This window comes from Eurosta solidaginis, chromosome 2, assembly GCF_040869045.1.
Source record: "Eurosta solidaginis isolate ZX-2024a chromosome 2, ASM4086904v1, whole genome shotgun sequence".
Taxonomy (NCBI): Eukaryota; Metazoa; Arthropoda; class Insecta; order Diptera; family Tephritidae; genus Eurosta; species Eurosta solidaginis.
The window spans coordinates 4,322,562-4,346,205 of NC_090320.1; the positions used below are offsets into that span (position 1 = coordinate 4,322,562).

The window sequence follows — 23,644 nt, forward strand, 5'->3', positions numbered from 1 at the left end:
GACGGCCGACAGCCACCGCCATCAGCTGACGTATTCTACAACTTCGCCTTTGCGCACAGCAGGTCATCATCGTTGACACACATTTTTTGCATTCTCATATTTATTAGACATAATTGGTATGAATGTTATTTCAAAGCGAAACAATATTTCAAAGTGTAAGGAAGCGTACACAAAAAAGGGTGCAGTGGTAACACTTTTTGGAGTAATTTGAAAATTAATTTTGGCGTTCGTTCAAATTTAGCATCAAAATAGTGGTGTTTGTACCAAAACTAGTTTTTCAGACAACGTCGCTGTTCGTTGTACTGAGTAATGCCAGATGTGAGCAGCACGCCGCAGTGTTGTGGTGGTAGAGAGATCCGCCTCCCGCACTTTCGAACCGAACGTTATGGGTTCAAGTTCCGGCAGAAGCAACATCTAAAATTTGTTTTATTATTGTTATTATGACTAGGATTATAATCCTATTTTGGAATAGTTTTTTCAGCATATATTGGGGAAGTTTTTGTGTGAGATGATAAGCAAGTTTGCCTGCGTATAGGTTAGGTTAGGTTGAACTGGCCGGTCAATAAAGACCTTACATAGACTGAATGCGTCCATAGTGTTACCAGAATTTCTTTGACGACCAAACGAAAGAACCCCAATCAGGTTCAAGGACATATGTTATAGAATAACTCCGTCCTCTTGATAAATACTATCAGTTTTCTAGGACCCAGTTTAATTGCTGCCTCAAGATCTGGTAACTGTGCCGTCCCTAATAGCTGGAGCCTTGACCTGGCTAGCGCAGGACATGAACACAGAACGTGCTTAACCGTTTCTTCCTGCAACTCACACTTTCTACACTTGCCGTTACCAACGAGGCGTAACTTGTAGGCATGTGACGCCAAAAGACAGTGTCCAGTCAGTATGCCCATCGTGAGCATATCACTTCTTCTCTCTTCAGAGATATGAGCCACTTTGTGAGTCTAATATCGTAGGCTTTGCACATGATCTTAGAAATTTTGCAGCCCCCGCTCTTGTGCACGCGTTTCCTGCTTAATGGATCATATGCAACTCCTGTCTCCTTTTGATTTCTCCCAAACGGATTGGGATGTCTATCGTCGACTTAGTGAGTGATGCACCCTCTTTTGCCAACTCATCGGCCTTTTCGTTACCTTCTATCCCTTTATGGCCGGCATAAAAATGATGATCGAAAAAAATAGATGGAAACAATTTATCGCAAGGAAACATTTTTAAAGATATCTTAAATTCCAATAAGCTTAGATATTTAGTTTTAATAATAACGGAATAACTTTGAAATTAAATTTATACTTAACTGGACTAAGCTCCTTATACGTTTTGTTGTGTCAGACATTTTTTAAAGAGCCCAGACGAAAAAATTGTAATATAAGGAATATGCTTATTGTCCTATTTCACTTTATTTATTTATTTGTTGACCTAAGAATTTTTTCTAGGTCTATATTTGCTGTACAAAGTCGAAACTTTCCTAGATTTTCTCTTGTCATATATAAAAATAAATTATCTTTTTACTAAATATGTAAATATGTATTTGAAAACGTAGGCTTGTTCATATTCAAATAACACCAATAAAAAGAATTAAAATATGATCACAACCAGTGACCACCCATTAGTTACTGATAACAAATAAGTGTGTAGCTTAGGTGTGTATAAGTTCGTACAAACATATATACACATATACTTATACTATATGTATATAAAATACTTCGGCGAATTTGTCAAATATGTACTTACGTATGTAAATATGATCTTTATGGGGCGCCGTAAGTTCTACATTTCGCGCTAAACTCTGATCGCATCATACTTAGAGATTGAAGCTTATTTTCACAAATACATACAAATGTATACCTAGGCGCATATGTAGATAATATTTTACAATTAAAAGGCGTTCTTATTTAATACATTTATTTCAAATATATATTTTTCAATATATAAATATTTTTTATATACTTTTTTTTCGTACACAAAGTGCAATACAACAACATATCAATAGTATTGTAAGTAAAGCGATAACTCATGGCATGCCATACAATCATACATACATCCATATATATATTTTATATAGGTACTATATATATGTACTATAGAAATCGAATTTTAGGTATTGCAAAATTTATATTTCATTATAAAACGCAATTCAGTTTCGAAACAACTGCGAACGTGAATGGTTTTTTTACAACGAAATAAAAATTCGCTGAACCTCTTTTGTGAACAAGAACTAAATTCTTTAACATATATATTAGATCAAAATATATATATAAAAAATCAAAAAATGGCTAATAAATTGCAGAAATTGTTCTTAAGTGTTTTATTACTACAACAGGTAAATTAAAGTAAAAAAATTATAAATGTGACGTTAGAAAGGGAAAGGCAGAATATAAGTAATAGCTTTGTCCTAGAAAGCGTACTTGGAAGAAATATTTTTAAGTCGAAATAAAGGATTTTTCAAGGACAGGTTAATGGTAGTTGATTACAGCTGATAGATTAATAATAAATAAAAAATAAATGAACACATTATCTTTGATTATCAAATAGACTTTTATAAATTTAACACAATTATTATTTTTTTTAATAAAAGAACTTTTTTTCATTCAATAAGCACGTTGTTCTATTAAAAATAGACCAATTACACGCATAAGCTGGAAACACGGGTACAGTGCCTATACGTAATACCATCTTTAATTATTTTGTATTAGAAATGAGAGTAACTGGCATAAAAAATTATTTCGCTGAATGCCTAACTTTTCAAAAGCAATCAACGTTCAACTGACGCTTCCAGCGTGAAAACGGCCTAACTGCAAAATCAGTTTTAACACACATAAATGTGGATTAGCCGAATTCTCGTATCATATGTTGAAAAAAGCACAAGTGTTTTCAATTAGAAACAAGTTTTTCTAAGCGGGGTCCCCATCGGCATTGATTTGGCACGCACTCCGAGTGTATTTCTGCCATGAAAAGCTTTTCAATGAAAACTCAACCAGGTCGCGTCCCGTCAACTTATAACAAAAATTAAAAGGAACAAAATTGGAAGAGAATCTCAGCCTAAAATCTCTTCCAAGGTTAAAAAAAATATATGACTAGTTCCATCTTTTGAACATTAGAGAAAGGGGGTATATGCTGTTTTGGATGATAGATGATATAATTATATGTCTGGGGGAAAATTCAGGCCGAATATCTCAAATCTAAAATTTGTGTGATAAAAAACAAGTTGCTTTCATTCTTCTTCATATGTGATTTTGTGATATTATTATATCAGATCGGCGTTACATAGTCCAATTCGCAATAGCGATGTGTTTGTGGATCGATTGATTAAATACTTAGGCAATATCGTAGACTACAGTGAACGGTACAATATCCAATGAAAGTTCCAATAGTTTTATTGCTTGGGTTGTTGAGTTTCTTCACAGATACTCATATCACCCAGCTAGATTAAAAGGGAGCTAACTCAAAAAGAATCTTCAAGCTTTCCAATTCAGTAGTTACCGAACTGTATACTCGAATCAATAATACCCAATCCACGAGAAAAGACTTTGTAAGGATTTAAAATTGCATTAGAGCATTTGGCTAGGCATACATGTTTTTAGCATTGCAATTTTTTTAGATGATCGCTGCTTTGATCTAGGTGCGCGATATTTTCCTTTATTTGTAAAGCCTTGGGTAAAAACAGAAGGCCGAGCTTCCTTTCAGCTTGCGTCGTGCTTATTTTAATTGGTTCCTACTAATTGGCGGGTAATATGCTTGAAGTGCACGCCCTCGGCAGTTGTCAAGGGGTGACAATGCTTAGCATTTTTTTTTTGTAATTCAAAAAGCTTGTTCTAAAGATTTTGATGAGCCTTTTCCGGTGCCTCGACCCAAAACCTTTGGTCTAATAGGCAAGCACACGGCTGCTCTGAGCCTGAGATTGCTAATGCAGCGCCATTTTTGGCAAGTTGGTTTGGTTGTTCACTACTTTCATGTCCTGATGCCAGGAAACCCTTACAACAAAACGTTGGTTTTGGCTCTCTGATTGTTAAGTGTTCTAAATTATTCACGCAGTAGTATAGAAGTAGTTTCATAAGACTGCTTCGTACGTACGGTTGTCTAGTGCGGTATCCCATTGGCATCGACTTCTTGAAGTTGCGCCTAAAGATACATACCATCTTTACACATCATCACAGTTTGACCCATCTGTGCACCGAACGAGAATCTGTTTATGGAATCCCTGTTTTACCGAGCAGTTTTTCCACAATAGAAAACTTAGAGTCGCATGAGGTTTGCACTAAGACACTAAATCATTTTCTTTGTTAGCTTTTCATCGTGTTTGAGCCATGTTTTAAGCCTAAGGATATTAAATAAAGAATTAAAATAGGTTCATAAAAATGTAGTGTTCAAGAATGTCTATGAATTGGCCCACTATTGATTTTCAGGTTTAAACGGGCCAATGAAATTAATAAAAAATTAATAAACAATATCTCTGACAGGATATAAATATCAAGGTCAATATCGCTGATTGGTAGTATTTTTGACAATATAGTAGCTTCCCATTATGGAGTGAAACTAATGCACTGTTTTGCAGCCCTGATGTGAGCATATACCCCATCTTCTTATTACTGAAGATATTTTGTTATCTCAAAGCTCAAAAGTTTCGTTAAAACGTCAAAATGATGTTTGATCTTTAATAGCTTCAAAATATAGAAATACCTTCTTTGCAAAACTGTAACTATATTTGAAAACCGTTTCACAAAGCGAAAAATCGTCCAGTAGAGGGAGAAGTCCTCATAGCAGTTGCATTCTTATGTTGGCTAAGTTCGTGGAAAACAAATTTTTTTAGAAATAAATTACATAACTTCATATATATTAAAAAATTATTATTTTTCTTTTTTTGTTAAACATAACTACACAAATACGCTTTCTAAGTACTTTTGATATTCACAAAAGGACTTCTGCCTTTCAAAATCATTGTTTTGACTAGCGCTGCATATAAAAACTTACGAATTCACTAAAGTCACATATACATAAACAGATATACTACGAATTTACGCAATTAAATTAATCTAATGTGTATCACCCATATTTTTTTGTCTTACCAGTTCATCCGCTCGTCTGCCTTTCTCATACCACGCGATCCCGACTGTAAAAATAGTGATAACGAAACGATCGAGCCCAGTAGTAAATGTTCATGGCTGTTACACTTTCAGCGTAATCTTGGCAAATATCGCAATTTCTATGCAAATTTATTACAGGAAGAAAATGAACAATTTGCAGCCGAACTGCAAGAACTTTACAATATTGTAAGTTCGGCCTTGGAGGAGAAAGATTACATTGAAATGCAGCGAAAACTTTTCTATGCCGTGTGGCTGTTGGAACGCACCAAGGATTTGGAGGATTATTTGGTTATGAAGGGTTTCAACAACATTTAGGCAGAGTTTGAGTTAGATTTATTTTAGATTTTATTAATGGTTTAATGCTCATTTAAGAAATTGGAAATACTTGTTTTTATTTTAAATTACATAATATTAGTAGCCTTATTGCAGTTTTAACATATATTTATTTTTTGGCTAATTAATTATAATTATATTTAATTAAAATAGTATTATGGGTGTTATGAAAAAAAATGTTTATTAATAATTTATATAATTTATGTAAATAATGCTAACTACCTAGTGAATAAATAAACTAAACCAATTATGGAATAAATAAAAAAAAAAAAAATAAAAAAATGGATTTTAGTAAAATATTTAATAATAAATTAATAAGTGATAATAACGAAATACATTGCTAAATAATTAACTGTGAAATATTGGAAGAGAAAAAAATTTGCTTGCGATTAAAATCTATTATTTTTTTTAATTATTGAAGCAAAATTCAAAAGAGTACAAATTATAGAATTCACGAATTATTGACTGTAATATCGACAAATTCTATATTTTTTGAAAAACTTCCGATTGTACAACAATTATGTTTATTTACTATCATTCCAATTAATGCGCTTATTAGCAATTTAGATAGCTATTTTACAGCTCCACATATGACGACCCTATTTTAAAATTAAAACAGGGGCCTATTTCAGATAATAAACTGAAGCTTTGTGTTTCCAATATTTCACAAACTGGTTGTGAGCAACAAACACTTAATGGTCCAAGAAAGAAATTAAATGAAAAATTTGCATAGCGTCATTTAAACAGCAGTTACTAAACATGTTTAGATTTAATTAGCCACTTGAACTGCTTACGGAAAAGATCATTGATAACTTAATCCGAGCTTTCAATTGTGCGCTATTAATTTTAGTTTAACTTTAAACTCAGTTTAAAGTTCCACCAAGCAGCTTTCGAGTAAAGGGCCCATTACTGATACTTAGCATAGACTTGACTTGACTTGGCGTAAACTTGACAACTTAGCCACGATTATACTCCACTTAGCGCATACAATCTGGGTTCATAATCAGCTGTCATTTTATTGTGAAATATTTGCTACAAAAAGTGGTGGTTTTTAAACAAAGTTAATTTTGGGTACTACAATTAATTTATGAATGTAAAAATTAATTAATAAAATAAAAATAAATGTTAATTTGTATGACAAAATGTCAAAATGAAATGGAAACAAACAAATGGCATCTCAAAATGTAAACGTCACTTAGAACTTACATAGAAAATCAAAATTCAACAGACTTCTAAGTCAAGTTAAGTGTTGCTAAGTTTTGAGTAATCAGTAACATGCAATGTTCATTTAACAGAACTTTAAGTGACAGTTCTCAATTCAAGTCAAGTCTATGCTAAGTATGAGTAATGGGCCCATAAGTCTTTAACTCAGCCTCCCACATGGCTAGCAATGCTAGTGGTACTAGGCGTATATATTAGGTACGAAGTTAACCAATATAAAGGAAAAGTGAATATAGTAGGCAGTCCAGGTTTTGGTGCTAGGCACGGATCATAAAAATATTACATGCTACAGACTTCTTCGCTTGGGCATGGTAGAAAACACCTTCATCGTCTTTCGCAGACGGTGTTGTTGCTGTCATAATGGCACGAAGCTGTCAACTGTCAATTGTCATAGCTTAAATTAAAGCAGGTCTTCCGCGACGCCAAAAGGTAAATGGTTTATGAGGGTCTGCAGGTGGCAACAGCAAAAACGAAGATGGCCATCTTCACGAAGAGGCGCACCTATCCCTACTCACATTTATATTACGGTTGTGGACCAACGTCTCATAAACTTATCTCATTCGAGAAGCCTAGCTAAGGATGTAATTCTTATTAAGATGAGCTCAGCTTTATAAAAGTACACAATAAAATGAAAGCTCTTTTAATTTTTCCTTTATTGCCCTACTACAATAATATGTAACATTAAGTGGCCTATAGTCTGAAACTACGAAAATGTACGCATAGTTTTTTTTAATTTGTTTTTGTTTCATGATTTACATTTAAGAACACATCCTTGGGCTAGTACAAATAAATAGAAGCATAACAAAACAAAATTCCGCAAATTTAAAATAAATATAAGAAGGAAAACATATGAATTACCTCCTTTAGGTGCAAAACATTTAAAACCCGTCTTAAATAGTTGCTCTATTACCTAACCATACTTGCGATTTAAGATAAAACAAATGATCTCTTCTTTGACTTTTTGCATGTAATAAAAAAATGTTTCGTCTTAAAAATACATCGACTTGTGTTGGATGAAGGTGTGTGTCTGGTCTACGAATCATCTTAACAATTTTTAAAGCCATAGCCCAGAAACGAACAAAGTATCAAAAGTTTTTGTGACTCAAAATGATTTCTAAATATCGAGCCATGTAGTAGGCTGCAGTTACGATTGCCCAAATTAGCCTAGTGCGGATGTTGGTTGATGTACACTAGACTGGGTTGGTCCACATACAAAATTAAAAAGTTGCAAAAGTCTATCCGTTAGCTTATGTTGATAGGGTTTTTTTTATTCTATGAAATACAGTCGAAACTTTTTTTTTTTTGCACCTTGGTTATTTTACATTTGAATTTTAAAATTGATATGCCATTTGATATGCCAGTGGTTATCGCCCACAGAAAAAACTATAATAAAACGGCCTCAAATGATATAAGAAGTCATCAAAAAGATCCACAGTGTTATAAACACCACTTGTGCTGTATCAAATATTAAAATACAAGTTTTTATACGACTTATAGAAATAATTTTCTTTATATTCCTAGAAATCACCTCACAGAATTAAGAAAAAAAATATAGCCCTTGACGATAGGACCCTCAGTGATCTAAACTTCTTGGAATAATGGATGGAATATCTCCCTTACTCGGCTGACATTTCCAATAATTATTTACAGAATTTCTTGTAAAGACGCCTTATCTCAAATTGGTTTCAAAATCGAGCCACCTGCGCCTTAACTTAATGCATTTTTACGTAATATGGAGCATTTATAAAAAAATTAAATATGGTGCGGTTGAAACAAAACTTGATATAGGAGTTTTTTGACAAATAGGGCGTTTTCGAACAGGCTGTTGAGATAGGATTATATTCTGCTCAGGAGTTGATTTTGTGTTTTGTAAAATTTACATAATTTTTAATGGTCTTTTATTTTCTGAACATGTCTCATTCCTGCATTACAATATATTTATTTATTACACGAGTCAACGCAAAATTTGACTTTGACTTGAAAGCATTAAATTTCAATTCTTTAGGTCGTAATTTAACGAAAAAAATATATATGCCATGAAAAAGTTTGCTTTCCTATTTGGGAAACCGCTTGAACGAAATTTTTCAAAATCTGTGGTTTTAATTTTTACTTGAAAATGAAACAGTTCAAAAAAATATTTTTATAAAATTTTAGTATCGAATGGGACCGGTTAACTTGTTCACGGATGGGTCAAAGCTGGATGGAAAGGTTGGTGGGGGGGTCTTTTGTCAAGAGCTAAATTTAAGCCGCAAGTTTAAGTTGGCTGATCACTGCAGTGTATTCCAAGCGGAAATTGCTGCGATTAAGGATGCGGTGGATGGAATGCTATCCAGTGCTACCACGGTTAGGGAATTTAACATCTACTCTGATAGCCAATCGGCTATCAAGGCCTTGAGCTCAACTACAGTGCGATCGAGGGTGGTCTGAGAGTGCCTGACCTCGCTTGCGATTGCATCGAATTATTTTACAATTAAGATTATCTGGGTCCCGGGCCATAGTGATATCCCGGGTAACTGTCAAGCGGATCTCTTAGCCCGCATCGGTACAACTGAACCGGATGAAGATGGCTGTAGGGACTTCGGGATCCCGCTGGCCACCTGTGGATTGCTCCTCCATAGCTGGGCCTCGAATCAGCTCAGCAAACGTTGGGCGGATACCACGTCTTGCAGGGTAGCAAGATCTTTCTGGCCGAAAGTGGATGGCAGGAGGTCTGCTGAAATAATTGGGTTCACTAAGGCTCACCTATCAATGGTCATTGGGGTTTTGACAGGGCACTGTCCCATGGGTATCCATGCGGTACGTCTCAATATACTGGAAACTCCATCCTGCTGCAGCTGTATGGAGGATGATGAGGTGGAATCACCAAATCACTTTATGCTTGATTGTCCAGCTTTTGCCAGAATTAGGCGAAAGTACTTCGGTCGCGACTCACTTGGATCTCCCGAGGATATATCCAAAGTTGAGATCGGTATCATTCGGAGCTTTATCGTTGCTACCCAACGATTCTCTAAGTAGCTGGATCTAGGTCACCGTTATTTTTGGTGTATGTGGTATCACAACGGACCTTCGTGTTGTCCAAGTGAGCTATCCTTATCAGGGCAGCTACCACCTAACCTATCCTATCCTATCCTAGTATCGAAATAATTTACAAAAAGTTGAAAATGATTTAAAAATTTATACTTTTACTTTTTCTTTTATGTTCATAGGTACTATCCCTCAATAAACCCCAAATATAGTCTCCCATCATGTTTTCGTTATATTGGCCTTGATACCGTTGTTCGAAGAAGAGCTTAAAAGCTATGCTTTACTTTTAAGTAGTGATGAAATGATGTTTTGGTTGTTCTGGTGTCGGTAAAAACTCCTTATCGGCATTGCTTCTATAAGAGCTGAGAGATGAGCCAATTCTCTGCGATAATTTTTTCGGTGGCTCTGGTACTGCGCATGTCAGATCTTGTGCGACTGGAGCAGAAAAAGATTCAAGGGATATTCGATAGGTTTTGCATTTTTACCTCTACGTCTTTTACTCAAATTCACAATGCAAAAGTAGCAGTCTCTAACGCGGTCTTTTGGTTCTCGCCAGATTCTTGGTGTTGCGAATTTCATAGACCACCTTGATACCAACCTAATATATAGAAAGAGAAATCAAAATGTTTACTTTATTTAATTTACTATTTAAATAAAATTTGCTTACCTTCCAAAAATATTTTACAATAACTACAAGCAACATGTCGAGCCCATGTCTTGTATTAATTCCAAACAGGACATCCAAAATATGCTTCGTAGGCTTCACAGATGATGAGAGATGTATTTAGTTCATATTTTATATCTCGAACTTCAGTAAATTGCCCACATATGTATATAACAAAAAGCATCAGCTTATACCGATAAAAGGTATTTTGTTTTCGTTTTTGTTTACAATAAAACAGAAAATCATGAAATAAACTTAAGGACAAAGAACAACATTTTTTTTTTGTAGAGTCGTGTTATTTATAAACATTGTCATAGAGCAGCAAAAAATTGTGTTAACCGTGTCCTTTCATTGCACTAGCTTCCCATGATTTAGAGTAGTCTGGTACAGAATATATTTTTCATAGGGAGCTTATTTGTAAAACTACAATTCATTTATTTTTATTTTTATTTTTTTATTTCACGATTTCTCCCACATTTCAAACAGTTTCTTGTACATTACACATATTTTAAGTTTTTTTTGTTTTTGTTTTTTTTTTTTTGTTTATTGCGTTCCACTTAATGCATCACATAAACTTATCAAATTCAAATTCTATTATTTTATTATCCAAATATCGGCCGTATTTCGTTGAAACATCATCAAATTTGGCCATCACTTCAAATTTTTTCTGCATATCTTCATTTGTCAACGCCTTGTCCACCTCACCCAACAATGTTTTCAATTTCTCAGCATATTCTTTTGAATCATCCTGTTCTTGCAAATATAATAAGAACTCCTTGAAAAATTTTAGTTGCACATTTGTCAATGATTTATCCACTGGCTTAGCATCCAGCAAATCCCATAACCCATTCGAAAATGCATCTTGTATTTCACTGAATGCATCATATTTCTTTTGAAAATCCTTACTCGTTGCAGCTTTTTCATATGCCGGCAAAATTCTTTCAATTTCCGTAGCCAGATTGCCATTGACTTGTGTTAATAACTCACGCATACTCCACTCTTGTATGCGTATATCCACTTCAAGGAATTGTTCATCATACTCTAAGGTGAGATAATTTTTGAATTCTTCATTTTGTTTATTCTCGAAATCGAGTACAAGTTTTTCTTCGATTACAGGATCCGTAGCTTTGGCGGCATTTGTGTAGCGCTCTAAAAGATTTTGCAGGTCGTTTGCATGTTTCGGGCTTACTTTGAGTTGAATATGTTTGAGACGACGCGCTGTGTAACCAAGATGACTTCTGATTTGTGACATTAATTCCTCTACACTGACTTCATCTGCTGTGATCAACTGTGTGGTGTTTTGAGTAAAAGTTAAAAAATGCTTTAGTCATTTCTACTTTTTTTATGTACCTGCAGTGTGAGAATTATTTGAATTTGTAGCAGCAGCACTTTTTTCCAAAGCATTGTTGAATTATGTTTTTACTAATTTTAAATATTTTCTCCTTTGTTGACTCGTTAGCATTAAGATGTCTAAAAGAGCATACGCATCGCGTGCAATGCACTTTTATTGCTAACTACACCGTAAAAATCAAAATTCAAATAGGTTTTTAAAATAAGCAGATCTCACTAATAAGTCTGTTTTAGAATACTTATTTACTAAATGTACTTTTAAACGAGTGATAAGGTAATTACGTTTGTCACGCTTGATCTCTCATCTTTGACTAATATTCATAGAACTGAACATAGACAATTCTGGTCAAGTTCTTACTTGATTTAATGCTGAGCAGAAAAATTTTGAGATGAAATAAATTCTCTATTTTTATTGTGTCTTTCTATTTTCATAGACAATTGCACTAACTATGCACCAAATGCATATTTAAACAACTTAATGCATGTACTTAATTGAAGTAACTAAAATTTGCAAAACGAAAATCAAAAGTGAACAAAAAGAGACGGCTCAGGGGATTGATAGGCACAATTAATAGCTCCCGCAACGCGATTGTCAACCTCATTACGCGGGGCGAAGGTCCAATGTGGTCATATGTATTAAATCGTTACCGAGATTTTCGGAGGCATACCTTAATGGTGCTTATAACCGGAAAGGACCGTTAACATCGGTACAAATCCTCAAAACCTTCGAGGAAGTGGCCTTATCGCTGCAACAAAGGTTTATAAGCGTGATGTAAATTACTAAAATCTAAAAATTTATTCAAAAACCATGGTATCCAAGAACTACTACCTACACTATAAAATCAAATAAAGATTGATATACTTATAAGCTCTTGTAAAATTTCTACCTTTGAGTTTGGTTTATGCGAATCCATTTTTCTATTTCTCTCGATGATATTTTTTGGGATTTTAGTTTCATCTTACTCAATTTCCATTTTATTATTGTTATTGCTTTTAGGCAATTTTTATGGGTTGATATCAATTTAGGTTTATCCTACTCGCTTTGTTTTCTTATTCTATCGTTTTTATCAGCTTTTTAAAATGTGTTGCCAATAAATGTATTTAATTGAAATAAGCTATTATAAATTACCTGTAGGGTATCCGACGCCTATCGAACAGAGCGTATATCAATCCAAATTCACTCCAAAAGGAGTAATTTTCTTCGCAATATTTCCTCTACCTTCGACTGCTCAAAATATTACATTTCCTCCCTTTTCTGTACACATGCTCCTTTTTTCCTCTGCCTCTCACATTCTTCTTCCCCACGTCGGTCAATGTATTCTTCTCTCCTTTCATCTTGTCTTAACGTTTTACTCTTGACTACCTCCCTGACTTTATCCCCTTCCATTAGTTTTCTCTCTCATCGTGTTCTTCGCTGCCTATCTTCGCCCATCTCATTTATCTCTTCGTACTCGCTTTTCCTTTTTTATCTCTCGCTCTCTATTTTCCTTTTATAAGTATCTATATTCTTCACTTTTCTCTCTGACTTCAAACTTATACAATTTTTATGAATTGTTTTAAAATCTTTGAGCTTAGGGATTGAGACCTAAATATATCGTCCGAAACGCCTCCTATAGAGTTAGTTTTTAAACTAAAATACTTTAAGCAGTTTATCTGTATTTCAAATACGAACGAAATTGCAATGTCATTACGATTTTTGGAAGTATAAGAACCCAGTGCCACCTATGGACTATTTTTTTTTTTATTTATTTATTTATTTTTTTTTTATTTTATTCGAGAACGTGATACGCTAATAGTCTAGATGCGCTAGTATGAAAGCGGCGATCGAGCAGAGGATTAGTTTAATTTTAAGTCATTGTTGATGAAGTATCACAAAGAATAAGAGTAAATGGAAAAATTTTAAATAAAATCATTTGTGTCTTTTTTTTATTGTAATCAACACTCTAGTTTTTGTATTCTAGTTAAAAGAGAAAACTTATTTGAAAAATATGCGCCCGAAAACTTGTAACTTATGTAATGTGTTAGAAAAAAATCTAAAATTGCAAATGCACTCATCGTGTTCTTGCTGCATGAAGCTGCAGAATATTAGAGTTCAGCTTGCACAAAGGCAAAGCCCAAATGCAATTCAAAAACGCTTAGTATATCCGCTCTCTTAGAATTATTGTATGTTAGTTGGCTCATATTTCTCAAATTTTTCTTTCCATCTATCACTTCTAAATGCATAGAAAACAAAAAACTTTTAAAATCGTAAATATGGAAGCTCGCAGTGTATTTTCACTTCCGTTGTTGTAATATTAAACGTTTTATCTCAAATCGCCCATTTTTAAATTGAATCTAATAACACAACTTGCAAAAACTTAAATAACAAAGCTATCAAACGCACGCAATGAATCAAACACACACTTTCTAAATTCAAGAGGAAAGTACTCGCGGGTATGAATATTTTCTAAAGAAATATTTATCTGTTATTTACTTGAGCTAATCATTCAGCTTCTAAATAATGAACTTTTAAGCAAAACAAACTGAAACCCAAACCGTTTTCTTTAATACAATAACAAGAAATGTGTAAATAAAAAATGAAAATACATATTTGAAGATAAATAGCAAGTCACATGTTTTATAAACAATATTAATTTTTGAACTAAGATTTATATGTGAGGCCGTAAGATATTGATCTTGAATCAGAAAGTTCTTAATATTAACAACAATGAAGCGAAACACACTAACAATAACTTCTTGTTTTCGTAAGTATCTTTTTTCTGATCATTTAATGAAAAAATTTGTTTACTGTATTAAAACAATGTGTTTGTAAACAAATAACAACCTCCGATATCGATTTTTACTCCAAAGTAGTCTCCGAACTGTTAAAAAAAATTATAGCCAGCCGATCCTTAGCTTCGGAAATAATCGCGTAAGCATTCCCGCAACGGTTCAAAAATAGTTCCAAAAAATCCAGAAATCATCCGGATATAATGCCAAAAACTATCAATAAACTACTTTTACTGAGAAGTAGTCCCAAATACTACTAAATTGCCACCGAACTTGCACAGAATACTCCTTCCGAGTTGGAGCATAGTGACTTTATATGGCCCATGGACTTATGTAATATTATAAATAAAATGTAACTTGTTCCCAGGAAGCATGAGACACTCCCCACCCTTTTCACGGGAGTTTTGGGAGCACTCCTTATATTCAAAAAAAAAAAATGTTGTAGATCCTTCAGTAGATTCTGCCAATGATTGAGTCGCAAGGTCGAATTTCTGAACATGCAAACATCAGAAATTTTAAATTTATGATTTTGGTAGGCAAAATATCCATTATCTATTACTTTAAACCATATATGTAATACTTCTATATTGCTACAAAACGCTAGGTACATTTCCAAACATCAGAATGCCGATATATTGCTGTTTAAACGTTTTTGTTTTTCTATTCAATAATCGAATGTACCTAAATTTGAATTTTTTCTTGTCACACTTATGCTGCTCCAATCACAAAAATTGTGTAGGCTGTCTTGTTTTGATTTCGAATTCAAAACACATTGCCAGCATTTTCTATTAGCAATATAGGAGTATTACATATATGCTTTAAACAATACTTCATTTGTAAAACATGAAGATCCAATAGAGAAGCAAAGCAATTTTACTATTTTTCAAGTTTTAGGAACACTTTTTATGTAAAATATCTGTGCAATATGTATTTCAAGTGGTTCTTATTCATTTTTTGTTTTATGTTATTCCTAGAACCGTTTCAATTAGGTTTTTTATTCTGTCAAATATTTTAACTGGGCAATGGGAAACGAAATGAAAAATTTAAACTATGTTGGATTATGATCCGTGAATATAGAGAACATATGAGTCGGCGGTGACTCGCTGTCAACTGACACTTCCCTGCAAAAAAAAGGGGTGGAACTTCATTTAGGCCCACTTGCAGAACGGCAAAATAAATTTTGTAGTTAGCTTGACATATTTTAGAAAATATTTAAACTAACTCTGAGCTAAACAACATGTCTGCCTTTCTGCAAATGGGCCAAAGTATTTCCAACTTAAGGTAGCGACAATCTCAGAGCCACCTACGACTTATAGGGATACGAAAGTTTAGCAATGAGAGTATTTTCCACTTCACAAGACATACCAAAGTTGAAAACTATCAGTTCACAACATTGCATGGAGACAGCTTGTGAACTAGTACTACCTCTTAATGTGATAGTTTCGCGCTAGCTTAGATCTAGCATGAATATTTGCCAGAACTGTTTGCGCATATTCATATATCATATTTTGAGCAATTTAGATAAAGGAAAAACTTAAAACTTTAAATTTCCGGTTTTGATCGAAAATGATCATATACAAGCAAATCAATAATTATACTCAGTTGAGCAGAGCTCACAGAGTATATTAAGTTTGATTGGATAACGGTTGGTTGTACATATATAAAGGAATCGAAATAGATATAGACTTCCATATATCAAAATAATCAGGATCGAAAAAAAATTTGATTGAGCCATGTCCGTCCGTCCGTCCGTCCGTTAACACGATAACTTGATTAAATTTTGAGGTATCTTGATGAAATTTGGTATGTAGGTTCCTGAGCACTCATCTCAGATTGCTATTTAAAATGAACGATATCGGACTATAACCACGCCCACTTTTTCGATATCGAAAATTTCGAAAAACCGAAAAAGTGCGATAATTCATTACAAAAGACAGATAAAGCGACGAAACTTCGTAGATGGGTTGAACTTATGACGCAGAATAGAAAATTAGTAAAATTTTTGACAATGGGCGTGGCACCGCCCACTTTTAAAAGAAGGTAATTTAATAATTTTGCAAGCTGTAATTTGGCAGTCGTTGAAGATATCATGATGAAATTTGGCAGGAACGTTACTCCTATTACTGTATGTACGCTTAAAAAAAATTAACAAAATCGGAGAAGGACCACGCCCACTTTTAAAAAAAATTTTTTTTAAGTAAAATTTTAACAAAAAATTTAATATCTTTACAGTATATAAGTAAATTATGTCAACATTCAACTCCAGTAATGATATGGTGCAACAAAATACAAAAATAAAAGAAAATTTCAAAATGGGCGTGGCTCCGCCCTTTTTCATTTAATTTGTCTAGGATACTTTTAACGCCATAAGTCGAACAAAAATTAACCAATCCTTTTGAAATTTGGTGGGGCATAGATTTTATGATGTTAACTGTTTTCTGTGAAAATGGGTGAAATCGGTTGATGCCACGGCCAGTTTTTATACACAGTCGTTCGTCTGTCCTTCCACATGGCCGTTAACAGGATAACATGAACAAAAATCGACATATCTTTAATGAACTTAGTTCACGTGCTTACTTGAACTCAATTTATCTTGGTATGAAAAATGAACGAAATCCGACTATGACTACGCCCACTTTTTCGATATCGAAAATTACGAAAATTGAAAAAAATGCCATAATTCTATACCAAATACGAAAAAAGGGATGAAACATGTTAAGGTAATTGGATTGTTTTATTAAGGCGAAATATAACTTTAGAAAAACCTTTATAAAATGGTAGTAACACCTACCATATTAAGTAGAAGAAAATGAAAAAGTTCTGCAGGGCGAAATAAAAAACCCTTAAAATCTTGGCAGATATTACATATATAAATAAATTAGCGGTATCCAACAGATGATGTTCTGGGTCACCCTGGTCCACATTTTGGAAGATATCTGGAAAACGCCTTCACATATACAACTACCACCACTCCCTTTTAAAACTTTCATTAATACCTTTCATTTGATACCCATATCGTACAAACATATTCTAAAGTCACCCCTGGTCCACCTTTATGGCGATATCTCGAAAAGGCGAACACCTATAGAACGAAGTCCCACTCCCTTTTAAAAATACTCATTAGCACCTTTCATTTGATACCCATATTGTACAAACGAATTCTAGAGTCACCCCTGGCCCACCTTTATGGCGATATCTCGAAACGGCGTCCACCAATGGAACTAAGGATTACTCCCTTTTAAAATACTCATTAACACCTTTCTTTTGATATCCATATTGTACAAACAAATTCTAGGGTCACCCCTGGTCCACCTTTATGGCGATATCTCGAAACGGCGTCCACCTATGGAACTAATGATTACTCCCTTTTAGAATACTCATTAACACCTTTCATTTGATACCCATATCGTACAAACGGATTCTAGAGTCACCCCTGGTCCACCTTTATGGCGATATCTCGAAAAAACGACCACCTATGCAACAACCACCACTCCCTTTTAAAACCCTCATTAATACCTTTAATTTGATACCCATATCGTACAAACGCATTCTAGAGTCAACCCTGATCCACCTTTATGGCTATATCCCTAAATGGCGTCCACCTATAGAACTATGGCCCACTCCCTCATAAAATACTCATTAGTGCCTTTCGTTTGATACACAAGTCATATAAACACATTCCAGGGTTTCCCTCGGTTCATTTTCCTACATGGTTATTTTCCCTTATGTTGTCACCATAGCTCTCAACTGAGTATGTAATGTTCGGTTACACCCGAACTTAACCTTCCTTACTTGTTTATTTATTATGTTTTTTTTTGCTATGAATATAATTGGAGAAGTTTGTCCATCGGTTGTTTATATGTACATATACAGGAAGTAGAAAAACAAATATTAGTCTTTATTCTAATCGATAAGAGGCAATGCAAATGAATACCAGTTTTATTGTTTTTTTTTTTTTGGAATTTTTATTCAGGCATAGACACTTATATGTATGTGCAAAAAAGCCGACACCTTAGCATAACCATGATCTTTCTTATAAAGGTTGAAAACCAAACTATGTAAATACAACCTAAACACGCCCCCTCCTTGTCTGCACAACCCATTTTCCCAAAAACGCGACGTTTTGAAAAAAAATTTTACCACATTTTTCCTATTATATTACTATGCACTAGTGACATAAAATTTATGGGTCAAATAAAAAAAAATTCGTTCTTCACGATACTTGCAGGTAATTGAAGCAAGTTTACGTATATCAAAGGAAACAAACCAGCTTACGCTGGAAAACTTCTTTATAAATTTAACTATTCATCTAGCATCAGCAGAGTTATCGCAAAATATTTCCCCCAATCGAGCTGTCGCCATTTTACTTGAAACGGATATTGTCACTTTGGATTATCTCAAACAAAACCCCATTTGCAGTTTTTAGGGCAATTTTTATATTTTCGTAAGCTTTTTAGAATATTATTTTCAATAAAGTGGATCAGCCAATATTTTAAGTGCATCATCGTCATAAAAGTACACTCTGTGAATAACAAAAACTTGTTTCATAATTCTTTTGTTTATTATTATCTCGGGTTTCACACGTTTGCTCAAACATGAGTTCATTTTTAGTCACACATTTATAAAATAGTTAACTTAATATATTATTTTTACGACTACGTATAATTACTCATTACAAAACTCACTACACGCTTCTAATACTTTATTGCTTTTGCTCAGTGTACTTCTCCTTTAGGTAGTTGAACAATTCTTTGTTTTCTGGATTTGTAATTTCATAGTAAGTCTTTTGCTTTTCCTCCAAAGTGGCTGCAGTCAAACCACCTTCAGCCTGCTGTTTCAATGCAGCGATTTCATCTTTGAATTTAATATCGGCCTGGTCCAACAAACCATCAAAGAAAGCAATAGCGCCATTCAATGATTTCTCAATCTCTGGCAAAGTTGCCTTTGCTAAGAACTCCTTGAAACTGCCACTGAGATCCTTGCTGAATTGTGCAAAGCTCTCAACCTTCTTGGCAGCATCCGTTTCCTTCAGCAGTGCGCTCAAAGTTTCAACAGCCTTCTCAATTTCAGCCTGGAACGCATCTTTTTCGGGTTTTTCTAATAGAGCTTTGTAAAAGCTGAGTGAACGTTCAATTTCAACATCAACATTCAATTCCTGCAATTTCTTATTCAAATACAGATTGAAATCTTCAGGGAAAGCACTATTTAAGCTATCCAATATTTTGGTTTTCTCCTTGTGATCGGTCTCCTTGAGTGCAGCTTCAGTTTGTGCAATCAATTTTTCCATATTAGCCTTATGTGCAGCATCGACCTCAGCGAGTATTTTATAATAACCATTCAAGTTTACGCGTAAGTCATTATCAATGACTTCAGCAATGCTTGCAGCGTGTGAAAGCTAAAGAAAGCAAGCAAATAAAATTTATTAAATTTTTTTTATACATACATACTTAAAATTTAATATCCGCATTTACCTGCACGCACGCAATAACGCAGAAAATTGTGATCAGTAAAGTTTTTGCCATTTTTTATACGAATTTACACGTCCACACGTTTGACCGGCCCAATTGAGACTCACAATTCAATGCGCAGCCGTAGCAGCTATTTATACCTCATTGACTTGAATAGGGCCACTGGTCACTCATAAAAGTAGTTTATTTTTTTGCTACTCAACAATCAAAACTAAAAAAAAATGTGTTTGTTCTGTCAAGCCAAATTATTATTCGCGAGAGCCGGGCTATAAACGGTCGTTTTGTTTGTTCTCGGTTTTAGTTTTATTTGTTTATTTTTGTTATTTTTGCTGTTAATTTACATTTATATGGGCTATAACTTTGGGGTTTCACATATCTTATAGCAACTTTGTTGTGTCTCTTGGTGAGACAGTATTCCGTTATGATGGTCACTATTTTCATGTACTCTGTGAACACGGTTTTTGTTTATTTTGTTGAATCACAGAATCATATCTCAGATACACTCTAAAAAATGTATATAATAAGTGCTACTGCGATTTTTTTTTATATAAAATAAAGTATTTTGTATGCCAAATGCGTTGCTCCGATGCTATAAGCTGCCCAGGAAGAAGATTGTGAACCCCCACAGAAATTTGTATTCAAAACTTCTCAGTTCTGTCAAAACACTGCAACCAATAAATTGTGAGGTGGTTAATTTAGCTATAGGAAACTGATCAAGTAATGACCTCAGCCAGGTTTTGCGCTAGAACTGAGAGGCAGATTCACTTGGATCTTTGAAATTCTAACAGTTAAATCCGTAACCTGCGCAATCTAAAAGTTTTCTCCAACTTCTGTTTGTAATCCATACTTCCTACAAATGCTTTAGACACTCGAATGAAGTACAAGTAAGTCTACTTTCTGCCGTATTCAGGAACATAAACTGGTATTTTCATGTCGTATGTTTTCAAAGAGTTAAGATCCCTTACTTGCTCCTAGTCTTTAAGAGAGAAAACCATATACGAATAATCTCCCTGTAGGGAAGTATTTGGTTTTAAACTAGTGCACTTATAGTGCGTTCGAACCATTACTAGATTGCGATAAAATTATTTTACTTGCTTTTAACTGTCAAATATAACATGGCGATGTTCTAGGCAGTGGAAAATATCCCCCACTGTTTTACCTTTTCCATAGTTCTGAACTAATGAAAACTTGCTACTATTTAGCTAGTTCTTACTTTTTACTTCGGGAACTAGTTACTGAGCTCCCTACAGGCTTGCTCTTACCATAAAACATATTCCAAAATCTGTGCCTTATTAGACTTTTGAAAGACGAAGTATGTGAAACTATACTGGTCAAACTAAGTCTGTGATTGGGATACTGGCAGGTCTACATTAATTTAAAATGATCATATCCTACAAACCTGGACATAAACTAAGTGAATTCAGAGTTATAATCCAATCCCGAAAAAGCCTGTATTCTGTCCATTATTACTTAGTAGGGCTCTTTTCAATTTTTTCAATTTTTTTCATAAATTCAGTTTTTTTTTCATAAAATTTTTACAAATTTCATATTTGCTGCAAAATAAGCTTTGAGAACGTGGCTTGGAATTTCTTTTCAGCTCCGAGTTTGCCAAAGAAGCAAAGTGCAAAATATGTGGGCTGCAGATGGCTAACAAAAACTCCACAACGTCCTTACGAATTTTAGAACTCATTAAAAATTACAAAAATAAATTATTCGAGAAGTCGCATCTGTCACTTATAGTATGCAAACAACTAGCCGATAAGTGATAATCGAGTATTTAATCAAAAACCCGACTAACCGATTATTCGAAAAGTCGATTAGCAAGAGCTCTACCACTTACTATTAATTACAAAAATAACTGTATCTAAACTGCGATTGAATCAGCGAAAGAAAAAGTGTAGACTTACACTATGGTTAGGTTTCAGATCATATTCTAAATCAGAAGAATCGCTATTCAGATATGCACAATAATACAACTAACTGCATAAAAGACATTAAATTAAATTAAGCTAATTAATTACGGTACTTAGTAAATTCAAAAAGCAGGTTATTCAGCGTGTTTGTATTTGCCTTTTGTTTGCATTAGATAATACATTTCAAAAATGAATGAAATTAGTCAGAGAAATGAGTCATTATTGATTATTTAAAAACGACACATTAATACCATAACAACGGTTAAAACGATTAAGCGTCAATTAAATAAAATAAATATATATATAAACTAAAGTAGTTATATACAAATTTGCGGTTCGTGTTTTTATGTTTTTCATTGCGGCTGAAAAAAAAATTGCAGTGTACTTTTACATTTCACAGATATATATAGGTTTTTTAAAGTAGCCACTGTAAAATCTACATATATAGAAATGTATATAATCACTATACCGTCATATGTAAGTACTCTTGCCATTCGTTTATAGGTAAATTTATATAAGGTGTAACATCCAGCAGGTAAATCACATTGACAGCATTGACGCTTTCTGGATACTAATTCACACATAATTTGGAACGAATATTTGCCAATTCATTAGCATTTACAATTTCAATTTTCTCCGCGTCTATAACAATAATTAACCGCTTTTTATGAATAATTACTTTTTTTTTGCAAAATAAAACACAGCGAAACAATCATCAAATTATGTATATATTTCTTTAAGGGCAACGATATCGATAAATGGTGAAACTGTTTCACATTAGAATTCATGTGAAAGTGTTTGCTAGCTAGATATTCGCAAATATCAGGTTTTTAGTTTTAAAATTATTAAAAAAACAAGTAAGGAAGGCTAAGTTCGGGTGTAACCGAACATAACATACTCAGTTGAGAGCTATGGAGACAAAATAAGGAAAATCTATCTGGGGTAACCCTGGAATGTGGTTGTATAACATGTGTATCAAATGAAAGGTATTAAAGAGTATTTTAAGAGAGAGTAGGCCATAGTTCTATGGATGAACGCCATTTAGGGATATCGCCATAAAGGTAGACCAGGGCTGACTCTAGAATTTGTTTGTACGATATGGGTATCAAATGAAAGGTGTTACTGAGCATTTTAAGAGGGAGTGGGCCTTAGGTCTATCGGTGGACGCCATTTCGAGATGTCCCCATTAAGGTGGACCAGGGGTGATTCTATAATGTGTTTGTACGATATGGGTATCAAATGAAAGCTGTTAATGAGTATTTTGAAAAGGAGTGATCCTTAGTTCCATAGGTGGACGCCGTTTCGAGATATCGCCATAAAGGTGGACCAGGGGTGTCTCTAGAATGTGTTTGTACGATATGGGAATCAAATGAAAGGTGTTACTGAGCATTTTAAGAGGGAGTGGGCATTAGGTCTATAGGTGGACGCCTTTTCGATATATCGCCATTAGGGTGGGCCAGGGGTGACTCTAGAATGTTTGTACGGTATGGGTATCAAACGAAAGGTGTTACTGAGCATTTTAAGAGGGAGTGGGCATGAGGTCTATAGGTGGACGCCTTTTCGAGATATCGTCATTAGGGTGGGCCAGGGGTGACTCTAGAATGTGTTTGTACGATATGTGCATCAAACGAAAGGTGTTACTGAGCATTTTAAGAGGGAGTGGGCATTAGGTCTATAGGTGGACGCCCTTTCGAGATATCGCCATTAGGGTGGGCCAGGGGTGACTCTAGAATGTTTGTACGATATGGGTATCAAACTAAAGGTGTTACTGAGCATTTTAAGAGGGAGTGGGCATTAGGTCTATAG

At 34.2% G+C, this 23,644-nt stretch overlaps 4 protein-coding genes across 5 annotated transcripts in view; 1 reads left to right on the forward strand and 3 right to left on the reverse strand.

Annotated features, from left to right (window-relative positions):
* loh (lonely heart) overlaps positions 1-23,644 on the reverse strand; it is a 146,404-nt gene that overhangs the window by 57,633 nt on the left and 65,127 nt on the right. The window lies entirely within an intron of this gene.
* On the forward strand, positions 2,137-5,606 carry LOC137239158 (uncharacterized). The gene is made up of 2 exons (XM_067764150.1): positions 2,137-2,335; positions 5,082-5,606. The coding sequence occupies exons 1-2, from the start codon at positions 2,177-2,179 to the stop codon at positions 5,409-5,411; spliced, it is 489 nt and encodes a 162-aa protein (XP_067620251.1). The 5' UTR covers positions 2,137-2,176; the 3' UTR covers positions 5,412-5,606.
* LOC137239154 (uncharacterized) lies at positions 10,344-12,005 on the reverse strand. The gene is made up of 2 exons (XM_067764143.1): positions 11,689-12,005; positions 10,344-11,626 (listed from the first exon to the last, which is right to left on the reverse strand). Exons 1-2 carry the CDS (start codon positions 11,740-11,742, stop codon positions 10,904-10,906), a joined length of 777 nt encoding a protein of 258 aa, XP_067620244.1. The 5' UTR covers positions 11,743-12,005; the 3' UTR covers positions 10,344-10,903.
* LOC137239155 (uncharacterized) lies at positions 18,997-20,074 on the reverse strand. Its single transcript, XM_067764144.1, has 2 exons — positions 19,929-20,074; positions 18,997-19,852 (listed from the first exon to the last, which is right to left on the reverse strand). The coding sequence occupies exons 1-2, from the start codon at positions 19,977-19,979 to the stop codon at positions 19,160-19,162; spliced, it is 744 nt and encodes a 247-aa protein (XP_067620245.1). The 5' UTR covers positions 19,980-20,074; the 3' UTR covers positions 18,997-19,159.

Coding starts and splice junctions, on each gene's coding strand:
- LOC137239158 (XM_067764150.1), top strand. CDS start 2,177: ATGGTTTTTTTACAACGAAATAAAAATTCGCTGAACCTCTTTTGTGAA. Junction 2,336..5,081: donor GTGTTTTATTACTACAACAG/GTAAATTAAAGT, acceptor TTGTCTTACCAG/TTCATCCGCTCGTCTGCCTT.
- LOC137239154 (XM_067764143.1), bottom strand. CDS start 11,742: ATGCTTTGGAAAAAAGTGCTGCTGCTACAAATTCAAATAATTCTCACA. Junction 11,627..11,688: donor AAATAATTCTCACACTGCAG/GTACATAAAAAA, acceptor AACACCACACAG/TTGATCACAGCAGATGAAGT.
- LOC137239155 (XM_067764144.1), bottom strand. CDS start 19,979: ATGGCAAAAACTTTACTGATCACAATTTTCTGCGTTATTGCGTGCGTG. Junction 19,853..19,928: donor GCGTTATTGCGTGCGTGCAG/GTAAATGCGGAT, acceptor TGCTTTCTTTAG/CTTTCACACGCTGCAAGCAT.